The sequence below is a fragment of the Scophthalmus maximus genome, chromosome 5 (assembly GCF_022379125.1).
Source record: "Scophthalmus maximus strain ysfricsl-2021 chromosome 5, ASM2237912v1, whole genome shotgun sequence".
In the NCBI taxonomy this organism is placed as follows: Eukaryota; Metazoa; Chordata; class Actinopteri; order Pleuronectiformes; family Scophthalmidae; genus Scophthalmus; species Scophthalmus maximus.
The window spans coordinates 24,781,692-24,804,929 of NC_061519.1; the positions used below are offsets into that span (position 1 = coordinate 24,781,692).

Consider the following 23,238-nt stretch of genomic DNA (forward strand, 5'->3'; position numbering starts at 1 on the left):
ACGTAAATAAGTTTAAAATCTTGATTTTTAACTTTAACTCACTGAAGCAACTGCCGTCCTGTGTCATGAATTGGTTGGTTCAGTGGTTAAGTTCCCTGAATGGCCCAGTCAGATCCAGCTTCACTCTTAAAAGGTAGAATCCCGACTTCAAGCATGACAAAAGAAATTGCTGATGAAGGAATTGAAAGAGGGCCTTTAGCCCGAGGGTACAGGTCTTCTCTTCAAAGAGCAGGACTCATAATCTATTGGCTGATTCTCATCAGGAAGAATTTCCAGCAGAAATACAAATGAAGAGAGGCGAAAGCCCTGTGAGCCTAATATTCATGTCAATGCTAAATTAGCATTGGATAATGGCATCCATTTCCTCTTTCACTTCCCAGGCAGCAGGACAACAATCACCTGTAGAGACGTTGTCATGTAGCACAGCACTACCCCCCCTCAGATAGGAGGGGGCTCTATAGCCCTTCATATCCTGTCGGTAGGAGATTCAATTAAAGCATCACTGTTGTGTCAGGGCTTGTCAAAATTGGAATTTCAATTCTGAACTTTCATTTGAATAACCTTTTTTAACTACATAGTCGCGACAGTGAGTTAAAGTTAAAAGCAGTCGGTAAAATTTTAAAAAAGAAGTGACGAAAGGTTGGAATGGATTTTAATATTTGTGACATCACCCTCATCCCTCAGTGTGTTGAATAAGTTTGACCATTTTTATCGTGTTGGATGACTGGAAGAAACACAGAAAAAAACTTTCTGCAGTATTTTTTTTTCTTTGAGTAGTGATGGAAGAGGCATTCAGATCCTTAACTTAAGTTTAAAAAGATACCGCAATGTATAGAGAACAAGTCCTTCATTCAATTTGGGATTAGCAGCAAAATGGATGATACTGTACTTATTACTCACAATAGCCCTTTCTAGAGTCTTACATTATATATAATAGTTATGATGTAGTATTACTCCACGGAAGACACATTTTCATGCGAGTTAATGGAGTTTAAGTCTAGAGGGCATGACAGAGGCCTCAATCACGTAGAACTATCGCATTTGTACCATGTAAACTATGGTAAAACACACATTTGCCATATTATTTCGTGGAAAAAATTGATATTTCAGTGGACAGGCGATTGCCAAAGATCTGTAGCCAGCTCAGGTGACAGGTGGACGCATCCCCACCCTGACGGTTTGTCACTGTGAAACGACAATGACACGTCTAACAGACGCGGCGTATTAACTTCATACACTGATACGTGCATACTTTGGATATTGCGCACACATTGCATAGATTTTTTTTAGAATGTGCACAAACAACACTCCAAACTAATATTTCGTGCTGAATTACATGGAAAGATGTTTTGAAATAACTTGCAGTCCATCGTACAAAACCCACCCCCAGATTTAAATATTTGACTCCATACAGGCATCCGGCCGATTACAGACGTCCCCGGAGCGAGCAGATTAAAGAACATGTGACAGACAATGCATCGTTCCTCTCCATGTCTGCCTCCTGTGCAAAATCCTACATAATCCTCGTGCTCATTTATGTTGGCATTGTTGTGTCAGGCGTCTGAATGCGGCGCGACAACGGCGAGGCACCTTTGAACAATGCCTACGATCTCAGGCGTCCTGTGCCCATTAATCCTCCGCAGTCTAAGCTCAACATCACCGCACGGTGTGTCGGGATATGCAGAGGGAGGCTTGTCGGTTGCTTGTTGTTGCACCTGGTGTGTCTGAGCTGGAAACCCGATCGTCGGCAGGTACAAGAATAGCTCGGCGGGACCGTAAAGGCCACTCCCCGCGCCCCGACCTGCTGTGAACTGTCACTGAACTTCTGTCCCCGCCTGCGGACCGAACAACAGCGCTTTATGAATGTTCAAGCGTGTATTTCTGGACTCCTCGCGGCTCCAAAGGTCTCGACCTTTTCCGTTCAGCGACTGTTTTTGCTTCAAAGGTGTCACGTGTTGGATTTTCTTTAAACGCCAACAAATCATCAACGCAGACAAAATAATCTTTTCCTAGAAACAACAAAAGGACACCTGTGGTGATTTCTGTCTCGGCCCTGTTTATTGGCCTCCTGTCATACTCCAGCCGTCCAACAGATGACCCCGGACTTTCTACCTGTTTCCACATCCATCTGCTCACCTGTTCTCCATTTCCAGCAACTGGAACTTCCCCGCCCACCTGCACACCTGTTCCCCATGGCCCGCATCTGCTCCTGTGTTTATGTTGTACTTGTTCACCTGTTGCTCTGTGAGCGGTCCTAATCACTGGCCTCCATTGCACTGGCCTGCCTGTGGTTTGCTGAGTATACACCTGGTGTCCACACTACTCCCGAGTTTTTTCGAGCACCAAAAACAGAAACTTTCGGAAATAGCTGCTGGAATCGTTTTAGTTTGAAAACTGCAGAGTGTGGCGTTTTAGTCTGGACGGGCAGAAAACGGAGACTTTTGGAGACAATCAGGCGGTCGCCCACCTCCTCTTTGAGTCTTATCGGTCTTGACTCACCTACCAGTGGTGAGGAAAAGCTTCGCTTACCATTTGTTTCAGCAACAGTTCTACCTCGTTGTCTGTCCAAGCAAATAAATCCCTGGTCTTCCGTTGCGCCATTGCGTTACCTCGTTTGATTATTTCCTCCATCAAAGCATCCCACGTCAGAGTAGACAAGCTGCTTCCTGTTTCTCGTCACATTATGGTCTGACATAACACGTACTAAGGCCGGAGATATTCCTGCAGTATGGCTGTGTTCCTTTGGTGCGTTTTGGTTGTGCACCTTCTCAAATGAATGAGACAAGATGTCCACAAGATGCAATACGCACATGGACAGTAGGGGCATTACGTGACAGGGGTAAATAGGAACGTCATCAGTGGGAAACATGGCTGAGACAAAAACAACTTCCTCTGTTTCTCGTCATCAATTGCTCGCATTGGCTGATGCCATGCTCTCAGAAGTAACCATAGGCCATCCCAGGCTAACCACCTCCCAGTGGCGCCATGAATCTAATTTACATAATGTGAATGCATTATGGCTACCTTTTGGAAGTGGGGACCGTGGATATGCTAAACAATTGTAACAGCTGGGCACCGGGTTGCTTCCGCACCGGCTAGCGTGTATCCCAGTCAGCTGGCCACCTGCCTTCTAGTCGCCAGTCTGCTTCCAAGTTCCAAACTCAACTGGCCAATGTTGATTAATCTTGGTCATGTTTGTGCTAAAATTTCACAAATTTCAAGGTTCCAGCTTTTGATGGACTACTTTAATTACCTTTTCCTTATTGCTTACTTTTTCTTGTATTGAATTCTATTCATCTATTTGTTAAATATCTGAATTCTTCCATCCCTTTCAACTAACACTTTTTTTATGTGGTAACACTGCTTTTATCAAAAGGATGTGAATACTTCCTTAAGTGGTGGAAAGCAGTTAAGTACATTTACTCAGCAAAGTAATTAAGTACAATTTTGGGGCACGTATTTCAATGATTTATACTTTATGCTACGTTATACTGTACTTCCTCACTCACAGATATTTATACTTTTACTCCACTGCTTTCATCGGGCAGAGCTGTACTAGTTACTAGTTACTTTAACAGGTTAAGACTTCACATGTAATAATAAAAAAAAATTTAAAAAACATTATTAAAGATTAAATGAGCAGTTCAAACTCCCATTTTGGTCAAATGTTTTGTCCTCTACGCTTCTTAGATGGTTTCATTTACAGTAAATAACTCATTAACTAACTAACTTTTTAAAAATGTACCTATTAATTCACCAAAAAGTGTGAGGAAAAGTGTTTTCTTCTTCTTCTTCTTCCCTCCCCCACACTCATCACCTCATGACCCGTGAGATTTATCTTGTGACCCCAACCCTGTGGAGAGGCCGACCCCTGGGCTGCGAGCAACCGGAAACAAACAAGGTGAAGCTACGAAGAATAGTTCAAACTTTCTCCCCCCCGGCCCACACTCAGCAGCTGCAAGAGTGTAAAACGCTGCCAACAAATATGTTATATCAAATAAAATATCATGCACTATGGACATCTTTTGATATTTTGCCAGGAATTCTTCTGTGGGCTACTTGGTAGAGAACTTTTCCTCTGTGTACTGGTACTTTTACTACAGAAACACTTCCTCTACCACTTCTTATTACTGACACATTTCCCATAAGTTCTTCTCTGGGCTACTTGGTAAAGAACTTTTCCTCTGTGTACTGGTACTTTTACTTTGGCCCCACTCTTATTACTGACACATTTTCCATAAGTTCTTCTCTGGGCTACTCGGTAGAGAACTTTTCCTCTGTGTACTGGTACTTTTACTTTGGGCCCACTCTTATTACTGACACATTTCCCATTAGCTCTTCTCTGGGCTACTCGGTAAAGAACTTTTCCTCTGTGTACTGGTCCTTTAATTTGGCCCCACTCTTATTACTGACACATTTCCCATTAGGTCTTCTCCACAGTCATATTTCAACATGTCCACCTGTGGATAAACAGTTTTTAATATTTATATATATATATATATATATTTCATTTACTTTGAGCAGTGAGGAGGCGCAGGGAGCGGCACAGCTGCGGGACCACCACACACCCATGCGCCGCCAGTAGGAGGGGCCATGCGCTGAGGTGTTTGGAGAAGGTGATGCCGTAAACGCGGCCAGTGTGTCGCAAACCAGGTGTTTCGGCGGGGGGAAGGTGATGTCGTAAAGCGGACAGGGTGAGGAGGAGGATGGGGTGGGGGGGAGGAAGGAGAGACAGGAGGAGGGAGGGAGGGGAGGAGGTGACTAGCGAGCGGCTGCGTTTCAGACTCAGCGAGAGGATCATGGCGGATGGCCCCAGGTGTAAGCGCAGAAAACAGGCGAACCCGAAGAGGAGCAGCAGCGGTGAGTGCGAACTCCTTCCGCGGGCACCGCCGCCGAGCGGCCCGGGGCGGGCGGGGGGGGACGGGGGGGGACGGACAACTCTCCACTCGGTGAACTTGTTGTGCAGTGAGTTGGACGAGCACGTTTCAGGGGGGGGGGGGGGACGGACGGACTTTTCTTTTTTTCCGGGAGAGTTCGCGGTGTGAACCGTTATACCTGAGCTGGCGTCTCGCTCTCCGCCTAGCGGCGCGCGCCGCCCGGCCGAGCGAGCGCCCGCCCGAGCCAGCGGACCGTTATCCGCCTCCTAGGAATAACCCGAGGGAGCGCTTCATTCTCACTTCGCGTCTCGGGTGCCTTCGTCGCGAACCCCCACTTTCCTCTTTCTCTCCTGCCTGTTTCTCTTCACTTCTGCCACTTCCCACCGCGCGCACGCCAACTCTTGGCGGCAGGTTGCGGGGCTTTCTCATAACAACGTGGCCCGCAGTTTGTGCTCCTGTTGCTGGATGACTGCTGTGACTCGTTATTATTTTGAAGGGCGAGGTTTAGTTGCGCGATCGTAGTTTCGCCTCCACTCGGTCGACCGGACGAAATAGAAATCAACTTTTCTCTTATGGCGGTTTGTTTTTGAACGGGTCGGACGGTAAATGTGCGCACTGGGATTTAGTCTGTGCATGCGGGGTTTGGTCTGGTCCACCGCTGCTCCGCGGATGGCAACAGAGAGATGGGATGTTTATTTTATCTCCACCCCTCCTCCTCCTCCTCCTCCTCCTGTGCTGCAACTGCTACACCACATGTTCCTTTAGTTAAGGTAAGAGTGGTTGGTGTGTTTTGTGCAAAAGTATATGTATCATGCTTGCACGCATTTCCTCACGAGTTCAGCTTCACAAATCCTGCGCGTTTTATTACTCGGCGTGGTTTTTTCTTTAATTTTTTTTTATGCAAACGTGCTCCCATCGCACATGTTCCACTTTTTTTTTTTTTTGCACCTGTAAAGATCGGGCTTCTTTTGTTTTTTTTGGGGCGTCATTTTGTGGACTTGCAGCGTTGTTTCTGTCGCATTACTTAGGTGTAATACACCTTTAATATCTCCTACAGCAGGGGACTTTATAGAAATGAGCTGGGGCTATTTCCACTTGTTATAAATTACAGAATATGAGAAAAATATAACTTTCATTGTAGATTTGTGAACCGTTTTTATTTTTTTGGGAAAATAAATCTGTTTTGGGGTCATTATTTTGTGGACTTGTTTCTGTCGCATTACTTGGTGTAATGCACCTTTAATATCACCTACAGCAGGGGACTTTATAAAAAAATGTCCTCGGGCCATTTCTACTTGTTATAAATTACAGAATATGAGAGAAATATAATTTTAAATGTAGGTTTTGTGAACCTCTTTTTTTTTACATAAATGTTTTTCGGGCGTTATTTTGTGGACATGAAGCGTTGTTTCTGTCGCATTACTTGGTGTAATACACCTTTAATATCACCTACAGCAGGGGAGTTTATAGAGATGATGTTCGAGTAGTTTAATATATGAGCTGGGGCCAGTTCCACTTGTCATAAAATACAGAATATGAGAAATATAACTTTAAATGTTCGGTCGGTGTAATAACTCGGACGAACCTTTGGAGGCAGACTCGCTCATTGGACGGTTTTATTACCTGTGCTCTCTCCCTCTCTCTTTCTCTCTTCCCCCCCTCTCATCGTATCAACCAATGAAAACCCAGTAAAGCCATAAATACGTATACTGGCCATGATGAGGTGGGATGTGTGAGCCGAGGGGGGCTGGATGGAGGAAAGCACCTTTCTCTTTATTATTATTATTATTATTATATTATTATTATTTCCTGCTCCTTGCCGAGTGACGACACGACGGTGACTGTGCGTCCGCACAGGAGCCACCATCATCATCATCACCATCATCATCACCATCATCATCATCACCACCATCATCATGTTTACCTGACCGCGGATAACGGGAGGGGAGGGACGGAGGAAGAGTGTTGGGGGGTGGGGTGGGGGTGTGGGGGGGTTCTTCTGACAAATGGCCTGGAAATAAACACACGCGCACGCGCCCGCGCCCGCGCGCGCGAATCGCACCTGCGGCTCGCGACCGACCGGGCACACGAACGGGATCTTTGCTCGGCGTCTCCCGAGGAGCCGACATGTCAACCTGTGCAGGTAGAGAAGATGATTTTTTCTTCCTCTTCTTCCTCTTCTTCCTCTCCTTCTTCAACACGCAGCCATGCTCGCCTTCCCCCCTCCCTCTGTGTCCATTCTCGCGGGATTTATCGCATCGACATTCTGACCCACTTGTGCATGTTTTAAAAAAAAAAAACAACATCTCTGGTTTTTGTGTGTGTGTGTGTGTGTGTGTGTGTGTAGATTTGAATGGCTCGTTCTGGTCGAGTGCATCCTGCAGCTGTGTGTGTGTGTGCAGGAAAACGAGCGGTGCACAAGGTGGTTTATCCCCCCCACCCATCACCGTGTGCGGTAACTGCCCCTCTCGTTTCCATCTATTGTGTTGCGGTATAATTATAATTTTCCTTTAAACAATTTCCTGAGCGGTGGAAGAAGAGGGGGGGGGGGGGGGGTGTCAGTACCATCACTGCAGTGAAGGCGGGGTTGCTGCCTCTTTTTCTCTCTCTCTCCCTCCTGGACCAGGTATAGACGCAAGGTGATGCAACACCTATAAAGGTGTACATATATCTATATCTAGATATCTTTGTACCTGTTTGTCCTGTGACGTCATCGCGGTGCAGGATGCTTATATGCGATGGGGCTGTTAGTTTGGTCTGGTTGTTCAAAAATAATGATAGATATATGTGTATAACCTGAATTGAGATTGGCACGTGCATGGAAGGAGCGCGTGACGTGCCTCTCCTCTCCGTGCGCATGTGCAGCTGCTGCTGCTGCGTCGTTTCGTTCTCTCTCCCTTCACATCGGAGCATTTATTCGTTTTTCTTCCTCCTCCACGTGACTCACACTGATCCTCGGTGAATATCAAAGGGAGCTGACGACCCCCCCCCACCTCGACCCCCACCAGGCTGCAGATAAACATCTTGAAAAGCTTTGTAATCCACGTGGTCACGTCACTTGATATGTTTGACTTTGTCCTTTTTTTTTAAATAGAACTAATTGAGCTACTTGATGATCTGTGGATCAAGAGTGATTTTTAAATGACATCTCTTCCTTTTCTGATAACAGCCGATACTAGATTCACTTTACATATTTAAATGCTTTTAGTCAAGGATTTTTTTCAGAGCCCAACCGATATGGATTTTTAGGGGCCAATGCCGATATCGATGTTAGGGGAGACAAGATTCCTGATATCGATATGTATGTATGTATAATTCTAAGATGCCGTTATCAAACCTTTATGACATAGAAATGTAATTGAGGCTTAATATTTTTAGGTTAACCATAAACTTTACAACCAAATAAATAGAACTTGAATTAAGAAAAAAATATTTATTTTACCTAAAATGTAAAACATAAATGTTATAATAATATAATAATAATAATATAATATAATATTGATATAATAATATCGGTCGAGCTCTAAACATATCGGCCGATACAGATGTGTCTTTGAAAGGCTAACATCGGCATATCATCGGCCAACCGATATATATCGGTCGGGCTCTAGTTTTTTATTTAGCAGTTAGTCCTCAAATCGTTTCTCAAATAGATCAGTGATGATTTCTTTGAAAAATGATCATTATTATCTCCCCGCGCCCAAAACGGCACCTTCAGATGGTCACGTGAGGCAACAGTTGAAGAGCCGTAGATCAGTTTACTATTTTTTTAGTTTTCCTGGAATCAGAGAAAAATTAATAAATGATTGCTTAGAAAGTGTCTCAAAATTGATTTTAATATCCAATTGGTTAATTGACTGTTTGATCAATCACTTTTCTGGTATATGTACCTCTCCTCCGTTCCGAGTTTTTTTTTATTCATTCGGGATTAGGTCCACAAGTATATTTTCATCATCGTCAAATAATCAGATTATTATTTTTTGATGATTAAATGGATTACATGGATGAGGTAACCTGTCGTCCTGTCAGGTGAGAGAGGTCAGAAGCGTTTGGGGGTTGAAAAGTCCAATCTATACTCCCACTCGTCGTAATTTAAGATATTCAAGATGTTTAACTGTCTTCGGTGCGCAAACTAGAGGAACGCGTGAAAGAGAAATAGCTCGATGTGGATTATCTTTTCAGACACCAGCATCACTGTCAGTCAGGCGTTGACGTCCATCTCTTCTGACCCATCAAAACCTGATGCGTTGGACTCTTTTTTCCCGCAGTTTGATCTCATTCATAATTGGAGTTATGGTTTTGAAAAGACGCCCCGAGACTCATTTCCTTCCCCAAATTAAAAATGTTCTTTTTTAGCTCTTGCCTGTCTCAACCGACAACAACCCCCCCCCCCCCCCCCCCCCCCAACCTGTCTGGTATATTAACGAGAGTTGGAGGTGTCACGTTGCCCTCGCTCTACTTCTTTAAACCCAGATGATTTCCTGCCAGGCGGCAAACTGTAAACACACCAGAATATGAAATGATTGTCATCTTGCTATAGGCCTGCAGAGACGCCCCCCCCCCCCCCCCCCCCCCCCACCCCCCCAGGAAAAAACTACTTTTTTTGCATAAAAATGAATAGTCTGCCGCACATCAGAGACAAACATGAGCAGCAGACTACTAGACAGAGTTTTTAAAGTTGCTATATGTGATATCTGCGTACAGAAAAAAGGAGCCGAGGACAAATATGACGTCAGTTTTTTTGTTTTTTTTCGCCTGCAGTCTTAATGATCTCATTTTCAGCTCCAGTGCGTCGCCACGGGTCTGTAGTTCTACTGTAACTGGCAGGTGTTGGCCTGTTGCTGCCGCCGCCGCCGCCGCTTCCCAACGCCTTCCCTCTCACTTTGAAGTGTGTGTTTGTGTGTGTGTGTGTGTGTGTGTGTGTGGGTGTGTGTGTGTGTGTGTGCGTGTGCGTGCGTGCGTGTGTGTGTGTGCGCGCGCTCTCAGCTGGGCTGTAATCTAACACGGACAATTGAAGGGAGTCCAGGATTGCGGCCTGGTGTGTTAACATACCTCTGACGGGATAAAGACGGGCGAGCGGCCGCGGCCGCGGCCTTCAGAGGCGTCTCTCTCTCTCTTTGTCTTTTCCGTGTGGAGGATTTATGGAGAAATGATATTTGTGTGTATGTAATCTCCAGGGCTCAGTTCGATCACACGTGCACATGCGGTTAAATGAAACGAGGCGACGGTGGTACACAGTGCAACTGCTTCAGTGGCTGGTTGTATCAGTTCAGGGTCTTTGATACGCTGCTGTTTGATGCGTACAGATGAGATACATTTATAAAGACTAGGTCCCTTCTGACTGCTTTACTTCCTCACACCAGTTGCGTCACCGTGTTCTGTTCACCGGTGTTTTTTTCTGGACTACGTCACAACACTACTGTAGCTCTCTTTTTGTCTCTGCGTATGAATGAACCATGTTACTTGAGGTCACAGAGCAGAGAGGTCATTTGAGCGCAACCCCCCCCTCAAGTTCAGACCCCACCATTTATTCATAGCTGCTGCAGCCACAAAACCCAGTCATCGTCAAGCTCACCACGATTTTATCTGCATGTATTTTTTTTTTTACCCCCAATTATTGTCATATGGAGGATTGGAATATACATATTTTTCAACTTCTCTACCGCCAGTTGTTTATCACTTGAGCGTTATGTGAATGTTAATGCGCACGTCCCCATGTGCTGTTGTCTGTCAACGGGACAAGTGGCAGAGGAAAGTGACATTAGACGTGGTTGTGGTCAACAGTAGCTGTTCAGCGACCCGTGAACATCGGTCACTCGCGTTGCCTCGTGTGTGTGTGTGTGTGTGTGTGCGTGCGTGCGCGCGCGTGTCTGTGTGTGTGTGTGTGTGTGTGTGTGTGCGTGCGCCAAATGGGCCTGTGGAATGACAAAGCACTACAGGATGTCTATAGTGAGTCAGCGTTAACCCCTCCCCGTCGCCTTATATGGTTCAGAGGGGGAGGTGCGTCAGGGCTCCTGATGCTGCTGCTGTGACTAATTGAGTAGTGTGTGTGTGTGTGTGTGAGTGTGTGTGTGTGTGTGTGTGTGTGTGCATCAAGGTGGGGGAAACTGCTACTTTCCTCCAGGCTTTTGCATAACAACACAGGCCAACACAGGATTTACATGCATTACTCGTCCTGCTGATGCCGTTGCGTTTCAATTAAGGTGACGTCGGCCGACAAAAGGCACCTTGACGGATGGAGACAGTTAAAAAAAAAAAAGTTACCGCAGATCCGACGCGCTCTGTGTTTTTAGCGTCCGCGGCAAGCTGAGTGGAATAATTATGGTCGGAGGCTGACGATGCAGATTGTGAGGACAGTGTGAGGCTAAACGTGAAAGTGACACTTCGTTGGAGAGTGAGATGCAGGAAAGCGGAACACGGAGGGTATAAATAACGATGTGTCACTTTACACCTCATTTCAGTGAAAACCATCAGCTGTGGTATTTTTATTCCACCTGAAGGTTTGGTATTTTTTGCATTTTGGGTTTAATGAGGTTGAAGCGTCCGCAATCAGGTTTCGCGGTGAGTTGTGGAAAGTGAAAACTCAGTAACTCACTAACTCAAGGAAATGACTTAGACAAAAACCGAGAGCAGCCACTCACTCGTGTCGTTTCAGGCGTGCACAAAGACAGAGAGTCAGAATGGGTGGAGCACTCTCGCGACGACGTGGCCTCTGGAACTCGCAGCTACAAGTCGTCCGTCTCCGCAGCATCGACGACAGATTTTAAGAAGAGCTCTCCAGCTCTCCACATGGAGGTCAGAGGTCAGCGGAGCAGCCCCGGAGCTGTGCTCACGCAGCAAAACACAAGAGCCACATGTGGCGAGGAAGCTCTGAGGAAGTGAACAGTGTGTGGACGCTCCGCGGGGTTGCATCCTTCACAGAAGTGCACAAGGGAAATGTATAACCCCTCGATGATGCGCCGGTGTCCCTTTAAAAACAACATTCAAACATGTTGTTTTTTGTACATGTTGACCATCAGACAGACCAGAGCTGAATGACACTGTCATTACGTTTACAACATGAGGGCAACATCCATACTACCACGTTTACTTTTAAAAATAGTTCATCAAGTTTTAATTTACATCCAGACGATCGTTTAACATATCAGTATTTTTTTTTTTTACCTCCATACTGATCTAATGAGGGCTGCAGCTAAGATGATGATGTTTTGTTTTGTCCACACACTAAAGATATTCGGTTCACTGTCACAGAGGAGCAAAGGAACCGGAAAATATTCCCATTTAAGGGACATGTCTTTTTTTGTCATAAAAACTACCAAAACCGATTAATCGGTGCTCGAAATAGTTGCCAATTAATTGAGTCATCGATTTTGTAGCAGATTAATTGAATAACTGTTGCAGCTCTAGATCTAATCCATACTGAAAACTTGCTGAAAGTTGCTGAAATGAATGAGAAACAACAACGGTGAAGAGTAAGACGAGGGGGTTTCTTCTCGAGGTGGAACTAGTGCTTAAAGTGTCATGTAGTCGCGTCGTGACTGATAGGAACCAATCAGGAGGCGAATGCGGGTGACTTGCGTGTCTGCGTCATCGTTTCCAAACATCTCTGTTTTAGCCCGTCCACGTACTTCAACGCAGCCCCTAAATGTAGCAGCAGTGATGTGTTTTAAAATGAAAAGGTAGGAATGTCGATGTTACCTTGAGCTGCATTAAAAGCCTACAGGCTTGAAGGATCTTGAGGACGACGTTAAGAACAATTAATTCACTGTATTTTGCATTATAATCCATTCACTTCTCCTGTGTCTAGGCCACAGAAATGGGTCTCGACACAAAACCCGTCGCCTCCCGTGTGCTGCTGCGATTCAACGTCAGACACGTTACGTTTAAAAGTTCTTTGCTCTTGTGGAAATGTAACACGAGAAAAGAACGAGGAGCTCAGACGAGTCGTGGTGGTGGAGGGAAGAAGAAAAAGAAAATCAATTTCTCTGCCGTGCTAACTCAAAGTAAGATTAAATTGAAGCCAAATCCTGCTCTAAACTCACAAGTGCTGCTTTGAAATCGGAGCTGGTGAAGAAGACAAAAAGTTTGCTCCCTTGCCAACTGACGCTCTGTAAAAAAAACAAAAGCCAAATGTGGAACCAGAAGTGAAAATCACCTCCAGGCGCCACCGGTGCATCAACTCTCAGAGGAACTGTGAAACTCTCAAACTCTTTTCTTTTTTTCTTTTAAGGTGGCCTGACACCCATTTCCACAAGTAACCTGCTTTGCCGCCGCCGCCGCCGCTCACTTGTTTCTCATTCAACCACCTGAATATTCATGAGCAGCCAACAGCTAAAACTTTAATCTACGCTCCTCCGCCAAGCAAACGCCGAGCCGTGAAAGACGGCCTGCGGTGAAGGAACGCCGTTCATCCCCCTGCTGCTGCTGACCAGCGTCCCGCCTTCAAAATCATGTGCGTTAGAAATGTACGATTTTAGTTTGAAATGAGTTTATACACGTGTTTGGGATTCAATGCGTTTGTGCGATGGTGGGGGTCATGCAGGCCAGTGTGTGTGTGTGTGTGTGTGTCAAAAGAAAGAGCCTCATTCAAACAAAGTGTGTGTGTGTGTGTGTGTGTGTGTGTGTGTGTGTGTGTGTGTGTGTGTGTGTGTGTGTGTGTGTGTGTGTGTGTGTGTGTGTGAGAAGAAGGGGGTAGCACTCTTTTCACACTCAGCTGCTGGGAAACTCCTCTCCCTCTCCTTTGGTGGTGGTGGTGCAATTTGCATATTCTCCTCCATCCTCCATTCTCTCTCTCTCTCTCTCTCTCTCTCTCTCTCTCTCGCTCTCTCTTATTTTTTTCTTTTCTTTTTCTCCTCCCCCTCCTGCTATACCTGAGAAGCAGAACGCGGAGGCTGGCGGCTCTCGGAGCTCAGAGGAAATGAGTGAGAACGCAGCCCAAGGCTGCCGCCTGCCCTTCAGGCACAAAAAACGCTGAGCCCCCCTCGGACGAGGGTCCGGACATAATCCGTGTGAATGTTGCTCATTGAAGAGGATTGGCTCTTGCCAGTGATGAGCTCCCCCCCCACACACACACACACACACACACTTTGATTTGCTACCCTTTAAAAACTGGGACACATCTTAAAGGTAAAACCCAGAACGATACGATAGACAAAAAATTAAAATAACGTGGGGCTGAAGAGGAGAGATGGAGGGGAACTATGAAAAGGACTAAACAAAAGGAATATGTTTTTGACCCCTGAGAATATGATTCCTCACCTACGTATCACGCCCTTAGTGTCATTCAGTCGTGGAATCAAACATGGCTGAAACGACTGGTCGCATGATTGGCAGAAAAATGTTTATAGACTAGTTGTGTGTAATTTTTCAAGCAAAAACTTTCAGCATACCCTTGTTTTAGCTTTCAAGTCATGAGGATTTTCTGCTTCTCTTTGGCTCATGTGATCGGAAATGACTATATTTGGATTTTGGATCATCAGTCGAACAAAATTAGATGAAACTGAAGACGTTACGTCAAAGTTTTGGAAATTGATAAAGGTATTTGTCACTGTTTCCTAACGGTTGTTAGACTTTTGATGATAAATGATTGTTAGATGAACTGATAATTGAAATAACCATTAGTTGTGACCCTTGCATCAAATGTTCTTAAAACAGAAACAAGTGTATTCCTAATTCCTGAATTAGTTTTTATAGGAACATTATTTATTACAATAACTTGAAGAACCAATAGAGTTATTTATTCTGATTTCATATCTTATCAACAGCAGAAAATGAAGCCACCAGCCAAACCAAGGAAACTCTTTGAAAATTCAAACTTCCTTCTCATTGAATAGAGCTCTTTAGAAAAAAAAAAAGGAAAAGGGAAGGAGAGAGGAGGGGGTACGTCTCAGGAGACATAAATCATGGGCGGTGGACAGGTGGGCTCGGAGGGGCCTGGACTCACTAAAGACACCCAGGAGACCTCGGAGGGGCCGGGCAGCAGCAGGACAGGTGGGAGCTGAATGGAGAAATTAGATTAGACGCACGGCAACGGAGATTTATTTCTCCTCCGTCACGCCGTCCATTTGAGGCCCTTTTGTGTTCCGGACGGAGTCGCACACAAATGGAAATGTCGGATAGAGAGAAATATTATTTTTAACTCGCTTTTGAGGCAGGAAAGTCAAGCGGATGGTGCCGACATGTTCACTCGGACACGTTTCACTGAATGAAGACGAGGCGGGTGACGGGTCAGTTGGGAGACTGTAGTTTGCGATGCTGTCGAACTTATTGCGTTGTGCAGATGCAGATGTTTCTCTCATCGACGAGGAAGTTAAGTGTGATGGGTTCAGTTTGTCTGCTTGTTTGTTTTTCTTAGCAGGATTGCTCTTAAAGTTGTAGGGTTTGCATGAAAACGTAATCAAAGATAGGCGTCGGCCATCGTAACATGTATTCTGGGAAGGATCCAGATCAAGAATGTTTTTGCGAGGAGGATTGTTCAGCCTTGGCGGAGGTTTATGCTCCCTGGACGCTCTTGTTTAGTCCATTTAACAATACGTTTCAACAGGAACACACACTATAACCTCCAAAATGTTCAATTCAACACCTCTTAATCGCTGTTTTTGACAAAAACCCGACCATTAAAACCTTCACGAAGAGAGGATTTATTGCGGCACTAAGACTGCACTGACTTGATACCTAGATGTTCCTAATAAAGTGACAGCTAAGCGTAGAGGAAGCAGGTTGGCACCAAAACATTGAATGAAAACATTGAACTCAGAATATTTCCTGGAATCTACCGAACACAGAACTAAGGATATAAGGATTGATATTGGGAACCGGTCTGAAGTTGACACTGGTTCCTGACTGGTGTTTGAACACATCTTCAGTTAGCTCAGTTAGTTTCCTCTGCAGCGTGTGTGACAGACTCGACTTACTCTGATGACATGTACACCTGGTCCACATTGACATGGGATTTTCAGATCCGATCGCTCACGTCACGTCCCCGCCTCGTCCGCGCAGGTCAAAAATAAACCAACAACAGGGAAAGAAAAGATGAAGAATTATAAAAGATGGTGCTTCTCTTGCTTCTCGATCGGTCTCGTCTTCGCTCTGTCCTCAGGTCCCTTTAAAACCACTGAGGACTGAGGTTTTGTGTGTTTCCTGCTAGCTTCCTAACTACCTCGCGGGTTGGAAACAGTCGCATGTGGTAACTATGGTTGTTTGTGGATTGACAATGCAATGCGCTTGTGTTCAACATGGTCACAATGAGTCCCCGAAGACCTCCGGAGTTCACAGTCTCGTACCGTCACGTGGTCAAGCTCTTATTCTCAAATCCTCTTTAAATGCCAGGTGAGAATTGCGTTGAACCATACGACCGCACAACCATACCGAGGTTCCGTTCGTGCTCCTGCCGACAGACTTTTTTCCCTCATGTTCTATTTGCTATTATAGCGGGATGCTTATGGAGCTTGTAGGGCGGCTATCCTCCCTCTCTCCGACCGCGCAGGACGGACGGACGGACGGTGAGCGAACGACACGCGGAGAGAGAACAGAGGATTCGATAGGAAGCCGAGCTGGAGCAGAGATGTGCAGTGCGGATTCCCCCTCTTTTGTGTGTCAGCGCTCCATCCTGTGTCCCGTGGGCTTGATTTGTGGTGCGCGGAGCCGGAGGGATGATATATGACGCTCGTAAAAAAAGATGAACACCGGGAGGGGAGGGAGGAGAGGAAGGAAGAAGGCGGAGGGTTCGGTGGGGCGGCGGCGGCGGCAGACACCTCTTGCTTGCGAAACCAGAGTATGCAGATCTATTCAGAGAACCTTAATAAACTGTCGGTGTGGGTTTAGATTTGTTTTGTTGACGCGGGAGAACATTAGGACTCGTCCTCCGTAAATCATGCGAGAGCGGATTCACGGTCGAGTGAAGGAAGAGGGAGAGCGGGAGGAGGGGCCGAAAGAGAAAGGGGGCTTTGTTATTGAATTACAGGTGATGGTTGCTAATTGGGCCCTCCAGAGGTTGTGTGCGTGTGTGTGTGTGTGTGTGTCTCTGGCTTTAGGGATGCAGACTTGATGAAGCTGTTAGGGTAAAGTGCGGGGCCCCCGTGCGCTCACTGAGTGCTGTGCTTCAGAGGCCGTCCTGTCCCTGCGGACGAGCGCTAATGGAGGCCACCCCGGCCCTGACGAATTACACCCAGACTGGATGGATGGATGGAGGGATGACGGAGCCGGTGGGGTGGAGGGGTGGTATGCAGGGTGTGTGTGATGCTGCGGTAAATCGAGGCGGGGGCAGCCGTGGCGAGAAGAAGAGTGCCTGGTTTCTGATGAGCTGCAGGCACGAAGCAACACGTTTACACTGCAGCCCTGCATCAGCTGCAGTTATTGTGTGTCCCCCCCCCCCTTCACACCGCACAAGCTTTTTAAAAAATCTTAATACATGTTATACAAATATCACTGATTCATGTGACTCAATAGTGACTCAGCCTAGAGCCAGTCCATGAAATTTAAAAAAGAAAAGAAAAGTGATGTCAGGTCTCTGGGAACAGGAGTCCGATAAGTCAATTGACAGATTCATTTATAATCATCTTTTAAACATATTTTAGTGATTTATCAAAAATGCCAGATCTATATATGCAAAGATTTGCTGTTTTTTTCCAAATGCACATCAAAAATATTTGCATAAAGAATTATTGATTGGACAAAACGAGCAGTTTTAAACAAGTCACCTTATGGGCATTTTGTCCCCCACAATTTCTGGACTTTCTTTTAGGGGTCGACCGATTATCGGCGCCGATATTCAAGCCTCCAGCTTCTCAAGTTTTCGCAGGACTTACTGTTTTCTCTCAGTCTTACCTTTTCTTTGTCTTCAATTGATTGTTTTAGTATTGTCACCGTTTGTGAGTCAAGTTTTAGCTTAAAGCTACAGTGTGTAATATTTAGAAGAACTCATTCTCAGGAGTTGATTGTATTGTCCATAGCTATGTGTTCATATATGCAAAATCACAATGTTTTTTTTTCCCGTCAAATCTGAATGAGTTAAATATAGTGACATGAGGTGAACCCGACCTCCGTGTGAGTCGCCATGTTTCTACGTGGTGTTGAATACGGTTGTTGAAACAAAACGGTCCAGAATACGTCGCGTTCGCGTTGAATTTTCCGGAAACCGGAAATGAAATCAGCGGTGCACCACCATAAAGTGTCCCCTGTCGCGTGCTCAGCTGGTTGCAGTTTGCAACTTACAACTGAATTGTAATTTTAGATGTAATAGACATTTTACAGAACAAGAAACAACAGACGTACTGACGCTGAGTATTCATGAGCTCATGAAACTACGAGGCACTTTGGATAAAATACACCAACCAGATTATTCCTCCCTTTTCCTCCTTCACATATTATCACTTCCAATTTACCTTCCCTGCTGTAATTGTTATTCTCTGTTTCTGCTGAGTGTTCAGGATATAGGACACACAGTCCCCCCACGCCCCCACCACCCGGGCTGCTGAGAAAGCCACCGTGCTTATCCACTTTGGTTAGATTTGTGTTGATCAAAGCAGTTTTGGCATCAAGTGTTGCTGCTGCAGAGCGACTGCTGAGGCGTCAGCTGTTCGGTCGGCGAGAGAAGTGGAGCAACGGCACACTGCAGACTCGCTCATCGTCTCGGAGGTTTTTTTGTGTGTTTGTGTTGCTGCGTCTCAGTTCCCCCCTTTTAAAAAGTAAACCCCAAACACTATATCGCTGTTAATGAGACCCCTCGTTGTCAACCCATAGTGACGTCACCCATTGCGCCATCTTGGTTTTTCCGGGGAAACACAAGTAACCATATTTAGAGGAGCAGGGGGCGGGACCAGACTGAGAGCTCGTCCACCTACACCTGAATCCATGCTCCCATTGGCCATTGCTAGCTGTCAATCACGCGGTATCCACTGTGTACGGTCCTTCATTGTATATTTGACTTTAAATGGATCGTAATTTTACAAAAATGAGCATCATGCTGTATTGAAGAAGACTTGAAAATAGAGATCGAACCATAAACTCCTCAGGAAAATGTTAACCGACGTTAAAAAATCTTTTCTCGTACCTCTGTCGAAACTTATTTTTGCAAACAGTAGAGTCGCCCTCTGCTGGTCATTCGAGAGAATGCAGGTTTCAGGCACTTCTTTAAATCTTTAAATACAGTACGTGTGTGTGTGTGTGTGTGTGTATTGTCTGTCGAAAGGTCACAGGACTGAAGTCATCAGCCATGAACAATTGAACGTGATTGTGTCTGTGGCGTGTTTACTTTTCAGGAAAAGTTTTTCTTGTTATGGCAGGATGTGAGTGACGGGGTCGACCGTGCGTCCCCAGTGCATTTACGGACATAATGTCATAATCAGACTTGTCTGGCAACACTTAAGTGTTTGCCTAAACAAGCAGCCGAAACGGGCACAAACGAGCAAAATCCAGGATCTGCTGCAAGTGTATAAGTGTGTTCGTGAGTGAGTGTGCGTGTGTGTGTGTGTGTGTGTGTGTGTGTGTGCCATACCTTCCCCGGCGTAAGCAGGTGTGTGCGTTGGATTCAGCCCCCATTACAAGTCTCATAAATACCATCTGACACGGCTACAGCAGGCGGCCTTCGGTATAAAACTCTGCTCCTGTGGCGTGAGCATGCAGCCCCTTCAGCACAATACAAATTATATTATAGCTGCACTTCAGCCCTCTGCCCCGGGAACCTCACACACCCACACACACACACACACACACACACACACACACACACACACACACACACAGTCACCGAAAGACACTTTAAGTTTACACCAGATTTAATGGTTAAGACATAAGGAGTTGTGGAGCGTAATCCACTTTACATCCTTAAACTTTTATGGAAACCGGGGCACATTCGTTGGCCAGAAGGTGTCCTAATATTATTCATAATAATAATAACAAGAAGAAGAAGTATTTGTCGGGCAGCGTTTCCCCTCTTTGCTCCTTCGTCTGGGTGACATTTCAGTCGACTGGCGATCTGAACGCACTTGACATTTAGCTAAACTGCGCTTCGGAAAGTCCTGCTTTGTCCCCTCTGTTTTCTTCCCCCTCCTCCCTGCATTGTGCGACTGGGTAAACAGGGACACACTCACACACACACACACACACACACACACACACACACACACACACACTAACAATTGTGTATATCCTCACACGCATGTACATCTTGGGAGTTTGCGTTGTGCGCCCAGCAGGGATTGGGGTTCATGCCTTTGTCTTTCGTTGCCTATAGAACCGAGCAGCCTTGGAATTGTTGATTTTCCCCCAAACACACCTGTAAAAGGGAAAGCCGGCTTTGCATCTCATTACGCTCTTAAAAATAGGCCAGCGGTTCTCACAGTCTCTGTTCACGGAGGATTTCCTGTGCAGACATTAGGAGTTGAAACAAAAAGTAGGTGCGAACGATTTCTGTGCATCCAAAAATACGACTCGTTTGATCTGTAACTGAAGATCATCTCGGATGCTTTGAGGGAAATGTTCCCCGATTTGCGCCGTGGGACCAACATCTTCGGAATCGTTGCTGCTGCTGCTGTTGTTGTTGTTGTTGTTGTTGTTGTTGTGTTGCGAGGTGAAGCTCTTTGAAAATGTGTCCGTCATCCCAGACGTTCCCGCTGAACTGTCAATCCAACGGCTGTAAGTGCGTGGGGACGATGGTTCTCGCCAGCTCTCCGGCGCCCCGGGCGCACGACTCTCGTCTCGCAGCTTGACGCTCTGCCTCGCCGACAGCCGCCGTCCGGCCGCCCAGACGGCAGCGGCGTGGTCTTCATTCAGCGAGGACACAGCCTCGCCGTGCCAAAGCCGAGGCTTTGTGCCAGAGAGCGGCTGCTGCCGCCAACTTCTGACATACAGTAGATGAGCGGGTTTTTTGTACAGTGGGTCTGATTGGGTCATATGATGTAAGATGGTGGGAGGGTGAAGTGGCTGGCCGGGGTTTTGGAACGATGGAGATATCGTGGGTGTCGGGGGGAGGGGGGGGGGGGGGGGGGGGGGGGGGGGGGGGGGGGGGGGGGGGGGGGGGGGGGGGGGGGTGTCTCTCCTCGCTCCATCTGTGCTCCGATTAAGAAATTAGACTGCTGATACACAGACTCATTCATAAGAGCTGGATCTTCAAGGATTATGGGAGTTTGCACAGGTGGATTAGTACAGATATCTTGATACAGTAGTAAAAGCCATGTTTTTGTATTAGTTGGATTGTTTATGATGCTTTACGAGCAGTATAGTTAAAGATTGGGCTGAAATCCGACTCTTATTTCTGTCTTAGAAAAACCTGCCGATTTGATTTTCTTTGGGAAAATTGGGAAAATTGGTGAAGGAGACATCTTCAGACGGCTTGTTTTGTAGACCATCCTCACATTTGAGGAGCTGAATTATGACTCAATTAATCGTCAAACGGCCGTGGATCAATTTTCAGTTTATAGATGAATTGATTTTTTGGGATCTTTTTAAGCCTGAGTTGAAAGTATAATTCAATTCTCCACGTTTATATCCGCAGCTCAGATGGTGCAAAAATGCTTATTCCACAAAGCAAATCTAAGTAAACAATAATCACAACTTCCAAGAAAAATGTTTGGGGCGTAATTATGAGACAGATTCGAAACAAATCTCACCCAGATTAGATTTGATTCCTCAGAAAGTGTTTGCGACTTTGCCAGAGCGGAGTACAACCCCCCCCCCCCCCCCCCCCCCCCCCCACACACACACACACACACACACACACACACACACACACACCACCACCCGACCCTCTCTCATCTGTGCTGGTAGATAAAGAGGCGACGCAGGAAAATAAATAAGTAAATAAGACAGAACCAGAAGACAGATATGGTTTGATACTATTGGGGGGGGTTCTCATACCCGTTAGTGCAGAGTAAACACTTTGACTGATGTTGCCTTACAGTTGACCTCGGTGGGTCCGGGCAGCCGAGGTCAGCGGTTGTTATCCCACAGCGTTTTTTGACGTGACAGCGTTGAAGTGTGCGCTCTGTCGTGTTTACCCCAAAAAAGCTCAAGGCAGCAGACCCACACCGCCCGAGTCTCCCCCTGGTCGAGCCTCGAGCATATACACCCCCCCCCCCCCCCCAAGAAGCTCTCGTCGAGACGCACACGCCAATGTTTTCATGCAATATCAAATCTCAAAACTGATTTCTAAACAGCTCTTTGTAATCAGCCAGAGTCTACGGCTCCTGCGACCTATTTCCCAGGGAGTTTTTGGGCCGGGAGAGGACGCGAGCACGAGTGTGATATGAATACTGAGCAGGTGAGAAGAAGAAGAGGAGGAGGAGGAGGGAAATGTACTTTAGTGGAGCTAGAGGAGATCATGACCGCCGGGGGCCACAACATGGGCTGACGGAGATGATTATTGATAAGATGAAAGTGTTTTTAATACCGTTGACAACGCACAAGGGAGAGGACGGGTTCATTGTGCAGCCCGCATTTTGTAAAACATGAATGAAGGTGATTCGAATGGCATCTGTCAAGTCCATGATCTATTTGGGAACACTTGCAATTCGTAGAGGAATAAACTCTGACCGTCTCGGATAGGCTCAAGATGAACACATAGTCCCGTCGGTCATGCCAGGAGTACGGCGTTCATTGAGTCTCAAAATTTGCGAGCGCACGACACGAGAAGCGTGAGACGAAAAAAAACGGCGGCTGGGACGAGCGTGAGCCCCCCCCCCACGCGCTCGCAACCGCTCGACGCCGCCAGACAGTCGCTGGCTTTGTCACGTTGAGTTTTGAGACTTTGGAGGCGGGGACAGTGGCTGATGCTGCCTTCCTGTGATTGGTCACTTTGGACTCTGATCTTCTGATCCTCCGATCCTCCGACCTCTTTCCTCGGCAGCAGAATCATCAAGAATATGTCGGAGTTGTCATCTCGGCCTCATTGGACTCAACAGTTTCACCCTCAGCATCTGCAGATGAAGGAGGTTTGACAGAGGGCACATTAACCTTGTTGCCCCCCCTCCCTCCCCTCTCTCTCATCCAGTGCAGAGTGACAGGGAAGATGGAAGACAGAGAGAAGGGGGCGGGGCCTCGTGTGTTAAAGGTCACAAGGCAGGACTGAACCCGGAGCACGGCGAGAGTACATGCATCAGTCCACTGGGCAGCCTGGACAGATCATCTCTCTCTGTCACTTTGTTTTGTAATATCACACGATCTAATAGTATATAATATAATGGGATGGAGGCCACAGGTCAAGTTCAGCTGCATGTAACAGCCCCCCTTCTGGAACAGGAAGGGATTTCCTGTCAAGGACGCTTTGGACAGGTTGTTGTGTTTTTGAACCCAGCTGTTCTGGTTTAGTGTCACTCCAGTGTTCACAAAACTCCTGCCGGCCTTGTGACGAAACCCCGACAACTGT

General features: G+C 46.3%; 1 protein-coding gene across 3 annotated transcripts in view; it reads left to right on the top strand.

Annotated features, from left to right (window-relative positions):
• Positions 1–4,739: 4,739 nt before the first annotated feature.
• Positions 4,740–23,238, top strand: part of LOC118310514 (zinc finger E-box-binding homeobox 1) — a 55,159-nt gene continuing 36,660 nt past the window's right edge. Inside the window, exon 1 of one of the 3 annotated variants that reach the window (XM_035633499.2) lies at positions 4,740–4,860. In XM_035633499.2, the coding sequence (XP_035489392.2) occupies positions 4,800–4,860 (61 nt within the window). In that variant the 5' untranslated portion in view covers positions 4,740–4,799. Of the gene's footprint in view, positions 4,861–6,879; positions 7,021–23,238 lie in introns of those variants that run through there. The other 2 variants (XM_035633500.2, XM_035633501.2) reach the window with 2 other exon arrangements.